Source organism: Pipistrellus kuhlii, unplaced genomic scaffold (genome assembly GCF_014108245.1).
Source record: "Pipistrellus kuhlii isolate mPipKuh1 unplaced genomic scaffold, mPipKuh1.p scaffold_m20_p_9, whole genome shotgun sequence".
NCBI lineage: Eukaryota > Metazoa > Chordata > Mammalia > Chiroptera > Vespertilionidae > Pipistrellus > Pipistrellus kuhlii.
This window is the reverse complement of record NW_023425595.1, coordinates 31,944,990-31,960,551: the sequence shown is the minus strand read 5'-3', so window position 1 is coordinate 31,960,551 and position 15,562 is coordinate 31,944,990. Positions and strand designations below refer to the sequence as shown.

The following is a 15,562-nucleotide window of genomic DNA, read 5'->3' as shown; positions in this document are numbered from 1 at the left end:
CGGGTCCTGGGGCTCCCCCCACCCCACCCCTCTGCCTCTGTGTCCCTTAAGGTCAGGCCTCCCCGTCTCCTCTTAGCCCCCCCGTCCCCCCAGAGGCCCTCCAAAACCTAGGCTCTAGGCTTCTGCCCCCCTCCCCGCATCTCGCCCCCGCCCCCCGCGGGAAGATGCTGAGAACCCGCGCCCTTAGGCCTGGTGCCTTTTTTTATTTATTTTTTTAAACATATTTTATTGATTTTTTTTTTGGTAAAGATTGGAAGGGAGAGGGATAAAGAGTTAGAAACATTGGTGAGAGAGAAACATTGATCAGCTGCCTCCCGCACACCCCCCACTGGGGATGTGCCCTCCACCAAGGTACATGCCGTTGACAGGAATCGAACCCGGGACCCTTCAGTCCGCAGGCCGAGGCTTTACCCACTGAGCCACACCAGTCAGGGCAGGCCTGGTGCCTTCAGTCAAGTGCAGGCAGGGGTGGAGCGATGGTCAAGTCTCGGGCTACGGCGGGTCAAGCTGGGCATTCCCCACCCCAGCCCCGAGCTCCCAGGGGTGCGGGGCGGTGCAGAGGCGGTGATTCAGCGGTGGGGAGGCCCCAGACCCCTGGGGAGGGCGCGGACATGGTGGGGGTTGGGGGTGGGGGCGGGGAGGGGAGCTGGCGTCAGCACCCGGGGAAAGACAAGATCAGCAGAGGCGCAGGCGGAGCCCTGGGCCCCCCCAAAACAGGATGTCGCGTCGTCGTTCCGCACCCGGCCGTTCGGCGCGCCCGGGCTCTGGGGAGGGGGCGGGGCGGACCGAGGACGTGGGGCTCCCCCGGCCCCCTCTCCTCCTCGCGGAGGCGAGCAACTGCTCGGGGCTGGAGGACCGCACCCAAGGCCTGAAATCCCCGCCCGGCCCGGAGGACGCAGGGTGGGCGGGCTCGGGGGCGCCCTCTGGTGCTCCTGCTCCGGGCGTGGCGCGTGGAGCTCTGACTTGAGAAGGACATCCGCGGTTCAAAAACTACTTTTTCTGAGTGCCTACCACGTGCGAGGTGCTGTACAGGAAAACGGAGAGGCGCTTACGACGGGCTCGCTGTCTTCCAGGAAAAGGATAAACTTGGAGAATGAATAGCTTATCCTTTCCCAGCCTCAATTCTGTCTTGGGAATAAACCCTTCTCCATCCTGTAGTTGTGAAGGTAACATGAGAATGGATGTAAAAGGCCTTCTGTCAATGCCTAGCTCAAAGGAAATGAGAATGAGTTCCCTAAACACAATGTGCCTGCCCATATCTTTGGGTCTTTGCGCATCCTACTCTCTCTGACTTCTTTTCTGTCTTCTTGACTTCTTTTCTGTCTTCACTGCTAGGGGAAATAGACTTGTTTTTCACAATCTGGCCCGAATGTCCCCTGCCTGGCTGCCATTCTTACCCTTCCCACAATGCATGCACACACACACACTCCACTACCACCACCACCACCACCACCTCTGCCATGCACTTAATAGTCTCTCCTAATGCTGTCCAGTGGAAATATAACGTGAACCACAAATGTAATTTAAAATTTTCCAGTAATGACATTTTTTTAATTTAAAAGAGACAGATACAATTAATTTTAATAATATATTTTACTTAGCCCAACTTATTCAAAATATTATCATTCAGCATGTAATCAATATAAAAATTATTGGTTATAAATGAATAGGATATTTTACATTCTTTTTAAAAAAATAAGTTTTATTGATTTGAGAGAGAGAAAGAAACATTGGTGGAGACATTAATTGGCTGCCTCCTGCACACCCCTACTGGGGATCCAACCCCCAACCTGGGCATGTGCCCTGACTTGGAATCAAACCAGGGACCAGTTGGTTCATGGGGAGAGGCTCAACCATTGAGCCACACGCACAAGCTCTTTTTGTTTGATGTTAAGTCTTTGAAATCTGGTGTGCTTTATACCTAACAGTACATCTGAATTTTGGCCAGACACATTTCAAGTGCTCAGTAGTACATGTAGATAGTGAGTATGGCCCAGTGAAGTTAGAGCCCCTATCAGATTCAGGCTGGTAAATGACTGAGTAGATTAATTCATCCTTCATGCTGCTTTTAGGGAAGCTTCACTTGCGGGCGCCCCCCCCCCCCCCCCCCCCGCAGAGTTTGGAGCTCTCTTCCCCCCTCCCCAGAGTGCCAGGGAAAAACCTGGTTCCCCTCATAACCTGATGGAAGCACATGGTTGGTGGGTGGCATTAAGGATGAAAAAAGGACTGTGAGCTGAAACCAGTTTGGCTCAATGGATAGAGTGTCGGCCTACTGACTGAAAGGTCCTGGGTTCAATTCTGGTTAAGGGCACATACCTTGGTTGTGGGCACATCCCCAGTAGGGGGTGTGCAAGAGGCAGCTGATTGGTGATTCTCTCTCATCTATGTTTCTAATTCTCTATCTCTCTCCCTTCCTCTCTGTAAAAAAATCAATAAAATATATTTTAAAAAAAGAAAGAAAGAAAGAAAGAAAGAAAGAAAAGACTGACTTTCATAAATGACAGGGTTCAGTGGAGGACCACTTCGTACAATGACTTCTATGAGCCATTAAAAACTATAATAATATGTCCCAGAACAAAGGTTTTTGAGTTGTGTTCTTAGAGTTCCCTTCCCAGGATTTGAGGGCAGGAAAATAGTGTAGTTCTGGCCTCCCTTCCCTTCAACCAGAGTTGGTTGACTTTTATCAGATTTATATACTAGTTTTCTGGGTAAAGAGCTCATTTTTTAAAAATTACATTTTATTGATTTTTTACAGAGAGGAAGGAAAAGGGACAGAGAGCTAGAAACATGGATGAGAGAGAAACATTGACTAACTGCCTCCTGTACACCCCCACAGGGGATGTGCCTACAACCAAGGTACATGCCCTTGACCGGAATTGAACCTGGGACTCTTCAGTCCACAGGCTGACGCTCTATCCACTGAGCCAAACTGGTTTTGGCTAAAGAGCTCATTAAAAAAAAAAAAAAAAAAAAAAAAAAAAAAAAAAGTTTTATGTGAAAAATACTAGACAGTCAATTTTAGAAGGATAGAGGTAAAAGTGGGATATCTGTTAGATTCAGTAGACCAAAAGGCTGGATTGGCAGCCTGTTTTCAGACTGTGTTTCCTGAGCTCATGGCTGGCCTTGGTTTAGCTTGCTTAGGTCAGAGAACTTGATTTGGCCTTGAAGGTTCCATGGTCTGGTGGGATACGAGACTTCTGCATATAAAGCTACCAGAGAACAAGAGCCCTATGCTGGGCTTCAGAAGACCTGAAGTCTGCCCTAGATGGTTTGGCTCAGTGGATAGAGCATTGGCTTGGAGACTGACAGGTCCCTGATTCAATTCCTGTCAAGGGCATGTACCTCAATTGCAGGTACCATCCCCCATCCTGGTCAGGGTGCCTGCGGGAGACAACCGGTCAATGTGTCTCTCTCACATAGATGTTTCCCTCTTTGTTTCTTCCCTTCCCTTCCACTCTTTCTAAAAATCAATAGAAAAATATCCTCAGGTAAGGATTAACAAAACACAAACAACAATAACAAAACCAAGAAGACCTGAAGTCTAGTCTCGGCTTGGCCAGACTGACTAGGGAAACATTAGGTTAGGCCTCACCCTTCTCTGGGTCTAAGACTCCTTCACTGGAAAATAAGGGATTGAATCAGATAATATCTTTGAGCTCTGACCTATGATACACTCTTCAAAATAATAATTAAGTAATCAACATATTACGCATGTAACATATTGCTCATAGTTCTTTCATACTAGTTAGGTCATCTTGCTTTGTGCTCTAGTTAATTGTATCTGTACCTAATGTCTGTCTTCCCCACTGACTGTAAGTCCTTTGAGGTTGTGTCTGATTCATCTCTGTGTCCACCCATTGGGCCTGGTACGGGCAAGCCTGAGCACACGTCTGCCTTCAGTATATGTTTGAGGAATTAAATTGTCTTAATAAAGCACGAATATGTATAAAACCATCAGAGGCCAGGTGGTTTTGAAGCCACTTTTATGGCACAGAGATAGGAAGGGCCAATAAGGTCAGAGGAGAGGGAGACAGGTAGACAGATGAGACTGTTTGCAAAGGCTTATTGGAAAGGGAGGCACTCAGCTGAAGAGGGTAGAAGGAGAGCACAACCCCCAAGGGCTGCTGCTGCTTCCTGCTCTCTCACTTGCTTTCCCAGAATAGGTGAGCTCTTTGTGCTCACAAGCAGCTGAGAGACAAGGACACCACATTGGGACTATTAGAAGTGAGACACCATATGAAAGCAGTTTGTTGGGGTAGAATAGAGAGATCACAGACAGATTCTGGAGCCAAATAGCTCAGGATTCAAATCCTGATTGTACAGCTTACATCGTGACCTTTGACAAGTCAATCAAAAGGACCACACTATTTCATTTCTTGAACACACATTTATTGAAAATCTTTTCCGGGCCAGGTATAGTGTCACACAAAGGATGCAGGCGTGAAAACATAGACAAGTCCCTATCCTGACATAACTGGCAAAGAAAATAGATTTTTTTTCTAATAAAAAATTATATCAATACTTACTGAGAAGCATTCAAAATGTCAAACAAAACAGTTGCCATTTTTTTTGTTGGCAATTAAAAAGTGGTATTCAATTGACAGAACAACAATTATTTTATGTAAGTTGCATTAGAGACAATTGAAGATATAAAAACTACCACCCCATATATAACTAATTTGTGCTGTGCACCAAGAACCTGCTTTAAATTTCCATGCCAGTTTATAGGTCCTATACTGTAGCAGGCAAGGTTAGTGGCTATTGAAAACACCACCAGGACAGGGCTATCTAAAGGCACATTCGGAAGTGGGTTAACTATGCAAGAAAAGACACTCTACAGTTTAAAAACAAATGTTACACATGCTCACATTTCAATTCTTTTTTTCTTTAGAAGGAGTGAGTTCTGTCCCGAGGTGGGACACATGCTCTATAGACAATAAAAATACTGTGCTAGAACCAACTTACTCCTCCTCCTCGTCCTCCTTCTCCTTCTCCTTCTCTTTCTTCTCCTCATCCTCTTCAACTTCCTCATCTTCCTTTTTCTTGCCCTTTCAGCCTGACAACTCTTTTTTGCTGCGTCAGGCTCTCCTTTAGCTCAGTGTGCAGCAATATCTTTTGTACTTCTCCTTTAGCTTAGCAGCTGTCTTCTCATCAGGCTGCCTGTCACCCGCAGCAGTGTGATTCCACATCTCTCCCGCCTTCTTCACAACATCACCAATGGGTAAGCCAGAATGCTCTCCTTTGATTTTTGGGCAACACTTAGAACAAAACAAGAAAAAGGAGGTCTCGTGGGTGCATTGAAATCCTTAAAACTTTTTTTTGTTGTTGTTTTTCTTTTAGGAGGAATATAAGTTTTCATTTCTCTTTCATAATGGGCCTTGTCTGCCTTTGCCATGTCTTCAAATTTTCTTTTCTCTCTCTCTTTTTTTGAAAATATATTTTAATTGATTTTGTACAGAGAGGAAGGGAGAGAGGTAGAGAGTTAGAAACATCGATGAGAGTCATCGATCAGCTGCCTCTTGCACACTCCTTACTGGGGATATGCCCGCAACCAAGGTACATGCCCTTGACCGGAATCAAACCCAGGACGGAATCGAACCGAGGACCCTTCAGTCCCCAAGCCGACGCTCTATCCATTGAGCCAAACCGGTCTAGGCTAATTTTTCCTTTCTCTTTAGCACAAATGGTCTCACACCTCTCTAAGCACTTAGAAAACTCGGAGAAGTTGACTGAAGCATCTGAGTGCTTCTGCTTGTGCTCCTCCTGGCAAGTGTGCACGCAAAAAACGTGTGATGGTTCAATGGATAGAGAAGTGGTCGGCAAACTCATTAGTCAACAGAGCCAAATATCAACAGTATAACGACTGAAATTTCTTTGGAGAGCCAAATTTTTTAAACTTAAACTTCTTCTAATGCCACTTCTTCAAAATAGACTCGCCCAGGCTGAGGTATTTCGTGGAAGAGCCACACTCAAGGGGTCAAAGAGCCACATGTGGCTCGCAAGCCGCAGTTTGCCGACCACAGGGACAGAGCATTCATCCGCAGACAGAAGAGTCCCAGATTCGATTCTGATCAAGGGCATGCACCTCTGTTGCAGGCTCTATCCCTGGCCCTGGTCCGAACACACGTGGGAGAGACCAATTGATGTCTCTCCCTCTCTGTTTCTCCCCCTCCCTTCCACTCTCTCCCTTCCAATCAATGGAAAAATACCCTCCGGTGAGGATTATCAAAAACAAAACAAAAAGCATGATGTCATTTTGCCTCTTGGCTTCTTAGGATCTCTTTTCCCATCTTTAATTATTTTTCCTCAGCAAGCACAGAGTGGCTCAGTGCCCATCCGACTTGCACTTGCCCTTGCACTGTCTCTACGGGGCTCAATGCACTGCAGTGGCTGTGAGAGCCAGAAGCCAGGGAGACAGCTCTTAAACAGGTAATCATACACAAGTATAAAAGCATAGAACAGAGTTCTTTTGCTTTGTTTTAAAATGAGAATGGCAATACTGTGTGCTTTGCGGAATTGTGAGGATTAAATGAAATAATACAAGCATCTAGCTGCAGATTGCCCAGGGTATACTAGTAACAAATGAACATTAGTTAATTTCTCCAAATGCCCATGATGTTCTCAGGTTCTTCCCCCTCGCCAATTCTTCCTTCTTTCTCAAGGTCAAAAATGCTAAAACTGGCTCGGTTCTCCTACAAGAGCAGGGTGAAGACAGAGAGGAGGAGAAGGGCCCTGCACTGATCTCACCCCTGCTCAGTCCTATAGTTCACCAGTGGCCCATAAGGGTTTTCTGCTTCATCCTAGTCCCAGCCTCTTTAGGCTAACCCAAAATCAAAGATCTCCTTTGACTCTGATGTGGTTCTGGGGACCTCACCTCTTGGGACTGCTCTGTATTCCCTGCTCTTCCCTCTCTCAGACTTTCTGAAGAGTAGAAGCAGAAGTGTGCCCTTCATTGCTGTCCCTAAAGACAGCCTGATGTCCCATTTTGTGACATGGGAAAATGAGGGGCAAGACAAGAGATGGCAGAGAAAGAACAGGGGAAGTGACAAATGAAACCAAATTCTAGAGTAGCATCCTCTGATCCATTGTTCCTGATTCTCTCCAAGAACCTAACTGGATAGCGGGAGGAGGGACCAAGGATATGCCCTATCTTCCACGAGAGTCCCTTCTCCCAAGCAGACAGTAGTTGTCTTATTCCCCTCAGGGACAGCTTTGCATCTTTGAGGTTTTCCAAACCAGGTGGTACCCAGGTCACCTGGCATAATTCCCTCTGAGACATTCCTTCTTCTTCAGCCCTGGGGTGTTCAGGAGCAACTCGCTTTGCACAGTCCCACAGCATAGCCAGGATGTGAATCTAAGCAGTCTAATTCCAGGACCCTTCATCCTCATCTATGGACAAGCCTTTCTGACTGCTTTAGGCAGCTACTTGTTCCTCTTCTGCGCCCCCTCACCTGCCCCTGCACCAACTCCTTTCAAGACATTATCCACAAGTACCAGTTACTCTTCTAAAAACTGAGCTCTTTGAGGGTAGGAACTGGGTTGTTACGAACAGGTGGTCAGCAGATGTGAAATGAATGAGTGAACATTGGCAGTAAGACTCTGGAACTGATTCTGTGAAACTAGCCTGGGAAGGGTTGTTAGAAGCCAAAATCTCTTTCCCTGTTCCCTGTCCTGCCCGAGTCTGGCAGCTTCTCAGTGAGAGCTAGCTGTACTTGCCGTTTTTGGACACCAGGGAGCTCCACGGATAACACAACCTGGACTCAGAGATTCTTACATTTTTCAGAGCCAGAGATTTAGGACTCTTACACTTCTGCTGAAGATTCACTTTCCAAATGAAAGCTATTGGTATCCAGAAACCCTGTAATGTACAGGAAGGACAGCTAGGCTGCTGTACAGAACACACATCACTCATTATTCACTTTTATTAAGTACCAGGTAAAGTCCTAGCCTGGAAGAACATAAAGATGAATGAAACACAGTCCTGGATGAGCTCAGGGGCTAAAATAGATACTTAAGAGGTAATAACAATCCAGTTATATAAGCATTCTAAGTGGTGTAGCAGAGACAGGGAAAGTCAGGGAAGGTACTGGGTCTTTTTTTTCCTTTCTTTTCTTTTTAAACTAATATCTTCTGGTTCATGCAAGGCTGTCACTATTGGTCAAAACATGAATGCTTTTATTTCACTTGAGCTGAAACTTTTTTTTAAATATATTTTTATTGATTTTTTACAGAGAGGAAGGGAGAGAGACAGAGAGCCAGAAACGTCGATGAGAGAGAAACACCGACCAGCTGCCTCCTGCACACCCCCTTACCGGGGATGTGCCCGCAACCAACGTAAATGCCCCTGACCGGAATCGAACCTGGGACCTTTCAGTCCGCAGACCGACACTCTACCACTGAGCCAAACCGGTTTCAGCTGAGCTGATACTTTTAGGATGGAGAGGAAATCCCAAAAAGAAAGAGTGGTTGCCTCGGTTTTTTAATTTGTAAAATGAGTATAGCCTCTGTCTTATCTAGCAGAGTTCTTGTGAGGGAGGAAATGAGATAATAGATATGAAAACTTTTGAAAATTATGGAATAGAAGCATGAGAATTGTTTATCCAATTTGATTTAACCAACGTCTGTAGAATATTATGAGCAAAGCCAGAAGGGTGATTCAAGGGAGATACACCTGGCACATGTTAAAGGCTTAGTGTATGGTTTGTAAAAAGACAGAGAGATCACAAATAAAAAGCTCTCTTCTTGCAGAGGTTACAATCTCACGAGGGGCTACTGAGATGAGAGTCACAGCTTCCGATCCAGGGAGATCCATGAGGTCTCAGGATGTTCCTATCTTGTGAATTTTTAAAACTGAACTGGATCTATAATCGGGTACCTACTCATCCTATATTTGGGGAGACTGAGATCCAGAGAGGAACTGAATTTTCTGTTGTCACATCATGATTTTGGAGGCAGAGAGGAGATCAGAATGTTCCTTCTGTTGTCCAGACCATGTTTTTGGCTCCCAGACACTATTTAAAAAAAATACATTTTATTGATTTTTTTACAGAGAGGAAGGGAGAGGTATAGAGGGTTAGAAACATTGATCAGCTGCCTCCTGTTCAGCCCCTACTGGGGATGTGCCTGCAACCAAGGTACATACCCTTGACTGGAATCAAACCTGGGACCCTTCAGTCAGCAGGCTGACGCTCTATCCACTGAACCAAACCGGTCAGGGCTCAGACACTATTTTTCATTGTGGTAAAATACATATAACATTAAAATTTACCATCTTAATCATTTTTAAATGTACAGTTCAGTCATGTTAGTGACATTCACTTTGTTTTGCAACCTATTCTAGAACTCTTTTCATTTTGCAAAACTGAAACTATAGCCATTAAACAATTTCCTATGCTCCCTTGCCCCCAACCCTTGGCAACCACTATCCTACCTTCTGTATCTGTGAATTTTACTATTCTACCCCATTTTCCCGAAAATAAGGCAGTGTCTTATATTAATTTTTGCTCCCAAAGATGAGCTAAGGCTTATATTCAGGGGATGTCTTATTTTTCCATGAAGAAGAATATGGTGCACATTTATTGTTAAATGAAAATAAAGGAAATTTATTACCTGTATACGGTACGGTAGTACAGTAGTTGTCAACACAAACCAGACAAACTGTCAATCCTACAGTATCAAGAATTTACTCATTTATTCAATGACAATCATGTCATCACCTTCTGGAACATCATCATAACAATCCAATTCCTCAATTTCCTGGTGAATTTTTTGTAACTCCATTCTTTCAGAATCAGTGGACCAAATTCTCATGTTTAGCCTAGGGGGGCCTTATTTTCGGGGGGATGCCTTATATTTCACTCAGAAGGAAACCTGTAAGTAGGTCTTATTTTCGGGGAAACATGGTAGTTATCTTGTATAAGTGGAATCACATAGTATCTGTCTTTTGTGATTGGCTTATTTCATTTAGCATAATGTCCTGAAGGTTCATCCACATAGTAGCATGTAGAATTTCCTTCTTTTTAAAGGCTGAATAATATTCTACTGTATGTATATATAATGTTTTAAGAATCCATTCATCTCTCTGTAGGCACTTGGGTTGCTTCTATCTCTTGGCTATTGTGAATAGTTCATAGCTACTATGAACATGGGTATACAAATATCTTTTTGAGACCCTGTTTTTAATTTTTTGGGCATTATATGCATAGAAATGGAGTTATTGGATCATATGTTAATTCTATTTTTTTAAAGTCCCAGACACCATTTTAGCCTCACAGGAAATGCAACAGGTTCTAAAAGATTCAAGATATTGATGTGAAATGGTAACAGACCCTTACTTCCTGCCTCTAGGCTCTTTGTACCAAATGGGTTATGGGCCCATAACCCCAAAGAAATCATGTGGCAGCTAAGAGAAATGATGCGGTTGAACTTAAAGGAAGTTGTAAGCATGCTTTCCTTTCCTTTATTATTCTGTGTTCTCTTAGACAAATGAGTGAACAGGCAGATGGGTTTGCTTACACAGATGTGACAAACTAGCAGTCTGAGTGTTTCAGGCTGCAGATGTGTTTTGTATGGCTTACACGTTTAAAAAGGAATTGTTAATACTAAAAAAAAAAAAAAAAAAAAAAAGAGGGGAATATAAAAAATTCTGGTTTTTCATCTTCTCTTAAAGATGATCCAGCAATACTGAGCCTACCTTCCTGCCTGCTTTCCTATATGCCATGATCCCCACCACTTCCTATACTCTCACCTACTTCTCTCAATTGTGTTACCTATCTGCCTGCTTTTCTATTTGAGTTTAAGACCCTGGCTCAGAGAATAGGTCTACTAGAACCTAGGTCAGGGGCAGTTTCTCAGCACACATTTGTTATGCAGTAAATATGTGATTGATCTTATGGGTTAACTCATGTCAACTTACTATGTGCAGGGCCCATGAATGCATCCTTTTCCTCAGAAATGAATAAGGAACAGCCCTTGACCTCTGAAAACTCACAGTCCTATGGGTGAGGGCAGTGGCCAGCAAACTCATTAGTCAACAGAGTGGCAAATGGTGGCTCACGAGCTGCATGTGGCTCATGAGCTAGTTTGCCGACCACTGGGTTAGGGGGAGGCAGACGTGTATGGCTCAATTCTGGATTAAAGGGAGTGGTCAGAGTTAAGAGTTTCAGAAAAGGAGACCTTGAACTCTATGAGAGGCCAGCTATAGGAGGAGTTGGGAAGGAGTGTTTCAAACAGAAGCAACAGCAGATACAAATGTTAGGTTCTATGTGTTTGAGGAACTTAAACAAGGTCAGTGTGACTGGAGCTTAGGGAGAGTGGTAGTAGATGACGTTAGACATGTATTTTTATATCAACAATCTAACTCTTAAGCCAGGCAGCTGTTGGGCAAATCCCTGTTCCAGGTTTGGTGGGCTTGCTCAGAACAGGTAGTTAGCTTAGCACTGTCAGTCAGAGGAGGGACTGGGCCTAATTCCTCCCCCTGGCTCCGGTGCCAAGGACAGGGTAGGGCACAGAACAGGTTTCTGTAAAGATTTGCTGACAGCATACTTGAGAAGAGAACAGGAAGTGCAGGCTCTGCTAAAAGGAGGCCCAGGAGCAGCTCTCCCTTCACTGGGGCACTCATTCTCAGGCCCCTAACACTTCCTTCAAGTGACAAAGAGAGCTGGGAGTGTGAGGTGCAGGCAAGAACCAGCTACAGGCCCTACTCACAAAAACCTCAAAGGGGAGGGGACTTAAGAGGCAGATAGGAAAGTTAAGGAAGGGCATCCAACTTAGCTTGGATGAGGCAGGGAGGGGTCTGGAAGGCAGATTGGGCTCTTTAGCCGAGATTTAAGGGATGTGATGTGCAATTTTACCTCTAGTGCTTTGGACTTTCGCTTTTCTGGCAGTCCCTAATGGGCGTCCCCTGGGGCGGGTCTTTGCTTTACTCCCCAACCCTTTCTCTGCAAAGGGGTAGGGCCTTCCAGGAGCTCGTGCTCTACCGGCAGTACCCAGATTTGCCCGCCAGGGGCCGCTGCACACGGGTGACGACCTGCGCGGGTTCCTAAGCTGCAGAGAGGCGGAAGCCGATTGGCTGCGAGGCGCGGCGGGGGGCGGAGCTTAGAAAGCCGGCTCTGAGTAGGGGGGCTGGGAGCGCACCCCAGGCCGAACCCGAGTGGCCGTTGTCTCCTTCAGCAGCCCCGGGCGGCAGTCTCTGTGCCGCCGGCCTCTGTCCAGCCCGGCTCGAGAGCTGCGGCGAGTGGAGCAGCACTGAGGCCCGGAGATCCGGGCAGGGGGGCAGCTCCTGCCACCGCCGTAGGCCTGGGTTACCTGAGCCACTGCGTGTCAGGCGCCCGCCCGCCCGCCCGCGGACGGTTAGCGCGGGAGAGGCTCCGGTCGGGGAAAGAGGGGTCCCAGCGGAGGCGAGCGCGGGCCGGGGGCCAGGGGATTAGGTAGAGGCGCCCAGTGGGTGCCCCCAACAGCCTATTCCGGGATAAACGGAGCTCAGGGGCGGGCCGGGCTGCGCAGGGGGCCGGGCGGCGCGGGGCGGGCCGGTGGGAGAGCACGCCCCCGCCCGCCGGGCCCGCCCCGCCCCGCCCCGCGCCGCCCGCCCGTCCGCCTCCCGGGAGCCGCTGTCCCGGGCCCGGCCCGTGCGCGTCCGCCTGCTGAACCTGGGCTCCGCCGGCCGCCTGGGCACGGGACCGGGCGGGGGCGCTGACCTCGGCCTAGGAGGCCTGGGATCCCAGCGCCGCCCGCGCCCGCGGGGGCCTGCGCGCTCCGCAGCCGGTGCCGATCGCCCATCGCCCCTCCTCGGCGGGGCGAGGCCAGGTGCCCCCCTCCTTCCCCCGGCTTCCCCCCCCACCCCCTCCGCTCCCCTGCTCGCGGGAGATTCCGCCCGCCCGCCCGCTCCCTCCCTCAGGGGTGTAGCCCGCTGCGGAGCTGACCGCGGCCCGGTCGGCGGCCACCCCGTCCAAACTCTCCGGAAGCGGCCCGAGCACACTGGGCGCTCAGGCCGCCCCAGCGCCGGCGGACCCGCCGTTGGACCCGAGGCGACGGCCCTCTCCTTCCGAGCCCAAACTTGGAGCATTTGACCTTTGGCTGCCGGAGGAGGCAGGCCCTCGAGTGCCTGCCTGGACAGCTGCGGCGCCTCGAGGGCATCCTGCCTGGAGTTCCAGGACCGACGGCCGCGCTCCCGGGCTCCCCCGGCTTCACCCCTGGGCCCCCCCCCCCGTTGGGCGCATGCTGACGGAGACCCCGAGCCATGGGTCTGTGCGCGCGTCTCGCCCTGTGGCTCCTCTGCGGGCTCCTCCTGCACCATGGCCAGAGCCTCAGCCACATCCACAGCGAGAAGGCGGCGGCAGCCGGCCCGGCGGCCACTAGTGAGGAGTCCACTGCAGAAGGTAAGGCTGTGCCACCGGCCGGGCCGGGGGTTTTGACTCGGAACCGAGGTGCCCCAATGGGCAAGCTGAACTCGTTTTCTACAGGTGCCGTTGGACGAAGGACTCACACAGGGCACTGCCTGTTCCCAGTAGTCCAGGGGCTTCTTCCCGTCCAGGAGACTTAGCTAATGGGTTTTTCTCTCTTGAACAACTTTCCTCGTCCCTCCTCAGGATGTCTTAGTTGGCAGGGAGGAAAGGTCTGCCTTTGGGGCACCGTGGCCTTTCCAATCAGCAACCCAAGACCCCTTTTCCCAGGACTATTTGTCGGGAGGAATGGCCAGGGCCGGGAAGTCTACTGCTGTTGGCTTTTTCCGCACTTGGCAACCCCCGGAGGTTGAGGCTACTTTGGGTTGGGCAGGGAAAGTCAGGGCTATGCCAGCTCCATCGGTGTGATCAGGTGTGCCTTCCTATTCCAACAAGTGTGGGAACCCTCGTCCCTCCCTTCCCTTAGGTAATCTGCTGGGTATTAGCTGTGACACACAAGGCAATTCCTTAGATGGAATTTTTAAAAATCTATTTACCGCAAGGGATTTAGATGGCCTTCCCTCAACACGGGCACCAGCAGTAGACTTCTGGGACCACTTGTTGACCTCTGTTTGTTCTGGCGGGTGAGGGTGGGGATTCTGTGATATTTTTGTTCTGTCCTGGTTTTCCCTGTGTACTCATGGAGCCTTGTCAGATAGCGCAAGCCCTGGTGTTTTCTAGCAGAATAAAAGAGCCCTTTAAAAATGCATTTGTTTTTTACAAGGATGAGAAGGAATTCTCCTTTCTTTCTCTATTTCTCTCACAGTGTTTTGCTCAAAGCAGTGGGCTGCAGCGTGGGGATAGTTGATAGCTGGGTTCTTTCTGAGGGGGGCCAGCTCCAGTGAGAGGATGCTCAGTGGATAACCATCGATGGCAAGGAGGAAAAGGAAACAGGCCGGGAAGTTTCACGGATGCACTCAGAGGCTGGCTTTGGCGGGAGACCCTTTCTTAGGAAACCCCCTTTTAATTTCTTTGACTGGGTTGTGTGTGATTCCAGGTACCCCAAAGGCTGGGTTCCAAGTGAAGTTAGGGTTGCCCTCTATACAAGTGTGGCACTGTGGTGTTGCTTTGAAGATAGGCCCTTCTTGCATATTAATCCTTTTCTGCATATGGTGTCTCCTTGGCCTCTGAAACATAGCTCAAAGCTTGGTTCTTTTAAAAAAAATTTTTTATAAAATATATTTTTATTGACTTTTTACAGATAGGAAGAGAGAGGGATAGAGAGTTAGAAACATCGATGAGAGAGAATCATCGATCAGCTGCCTCTTGCACACCCCCCACTGGGGATGGGCTCGCAACCAAGGTACATGCCCTTGACTGGAATCGAACTTGGGACCCTTCAGTCTGCAGGCCCACGCTCTATCTACTGAACCAAACCGGTTTCGGCCCAAAGCTTTGTTCTGATTGGACTGTAAAAGGAACGATTGGTAGGCAGATGTAGGTCAAACTGTGAAGTAGCTCTAAGGAACATCTCTGCTGTTCCAGTGACATCCCTGTTTATAACTGATATGTTCTTTTTTAACCCTAAAATATGAGTGCCTAACATAAAACCGATATTTTGGGGAGTGGGGAGAAGGTGTTTTATAGGTTAGACCAGTGGTTGGCAAACTGCAGCTCGAGAGCCACATGTGGCTCTTTGGCCCCTTAGTTTTCAGCAAAGGCCAGCTTAAGAGTACCCTAATTAAGTTAATAACAATGTACCTACCTATATAGTTTAAGTTAAAAAAGTTTGGCTCTCAAAAAGAAATTTCAGTCGTTGTACTGTTGATATTTGGCTCTGTTGACTAATGAGTTTACCGGCCACTGGGTTAGACACAAGCTAACGGGATGAAATTTTGAATTCTAGGTATTAGCTAGCTGCCTGGAATATGCTGTATTTGTTTGTGAAGGGGGGTGATAAGTGAGAGACATTCCAGCATCCTTCAGAACCACCCGCAAATTGAGGTTATGGAGACAATCTTTCACAGAACATATTTCAGAAGCCTTAATGTGTTGATTATACCACTTAGGCCTCTCTTTTGGTCTTCCTCTCAATTCAGAAGTTAGTTTCTGCTGTCACAATAATACTGAATTGTAGGGAGGGAAGTCTCAGAGACCCTGGGTGTTGGGAATGGCTATGGTTT

At 47.9% G+C, this 15,562-nt stretch overlaps 1 protein-coding gene across 13 annotated transcripts in view; it reads left to right on the top strand.

Annotated features, from left to right (window-relative positions):
• The first annotated feature begins 12,591 nt into the window (after nucleotides 1–12,591).
• The window catches only part of STIM1 (stromal interaction molecule 1), a 169,305-nt gene continuing 166,334 nt past the window's right edge, over nucleotides 12,592–15,562 (top strand). For 5 of the 13 annotated variants that reach the window (XM_036427960.2, XM_036427962.2, XM_036427963.2 and 2 more), the window contains exon 1: nucleotides 12,595–13,376. In XM_036427960.2, the coding sequence (XP_036283853.1) occupies nucleotides 13,238–13,376 (139 nt within the window). In that variant the 5' untranslated portion in view covers nucleotides 12,595–13,237. Of the gene's footprint in view, nucleotides 13,377–15,562 lie in introns of all 13 variants that reach the window. The other 8 variants (XR_004986280.2, XR_004986279.2, XM_036427961.2 and 5 more) reach the window with 4 other exon arrangements.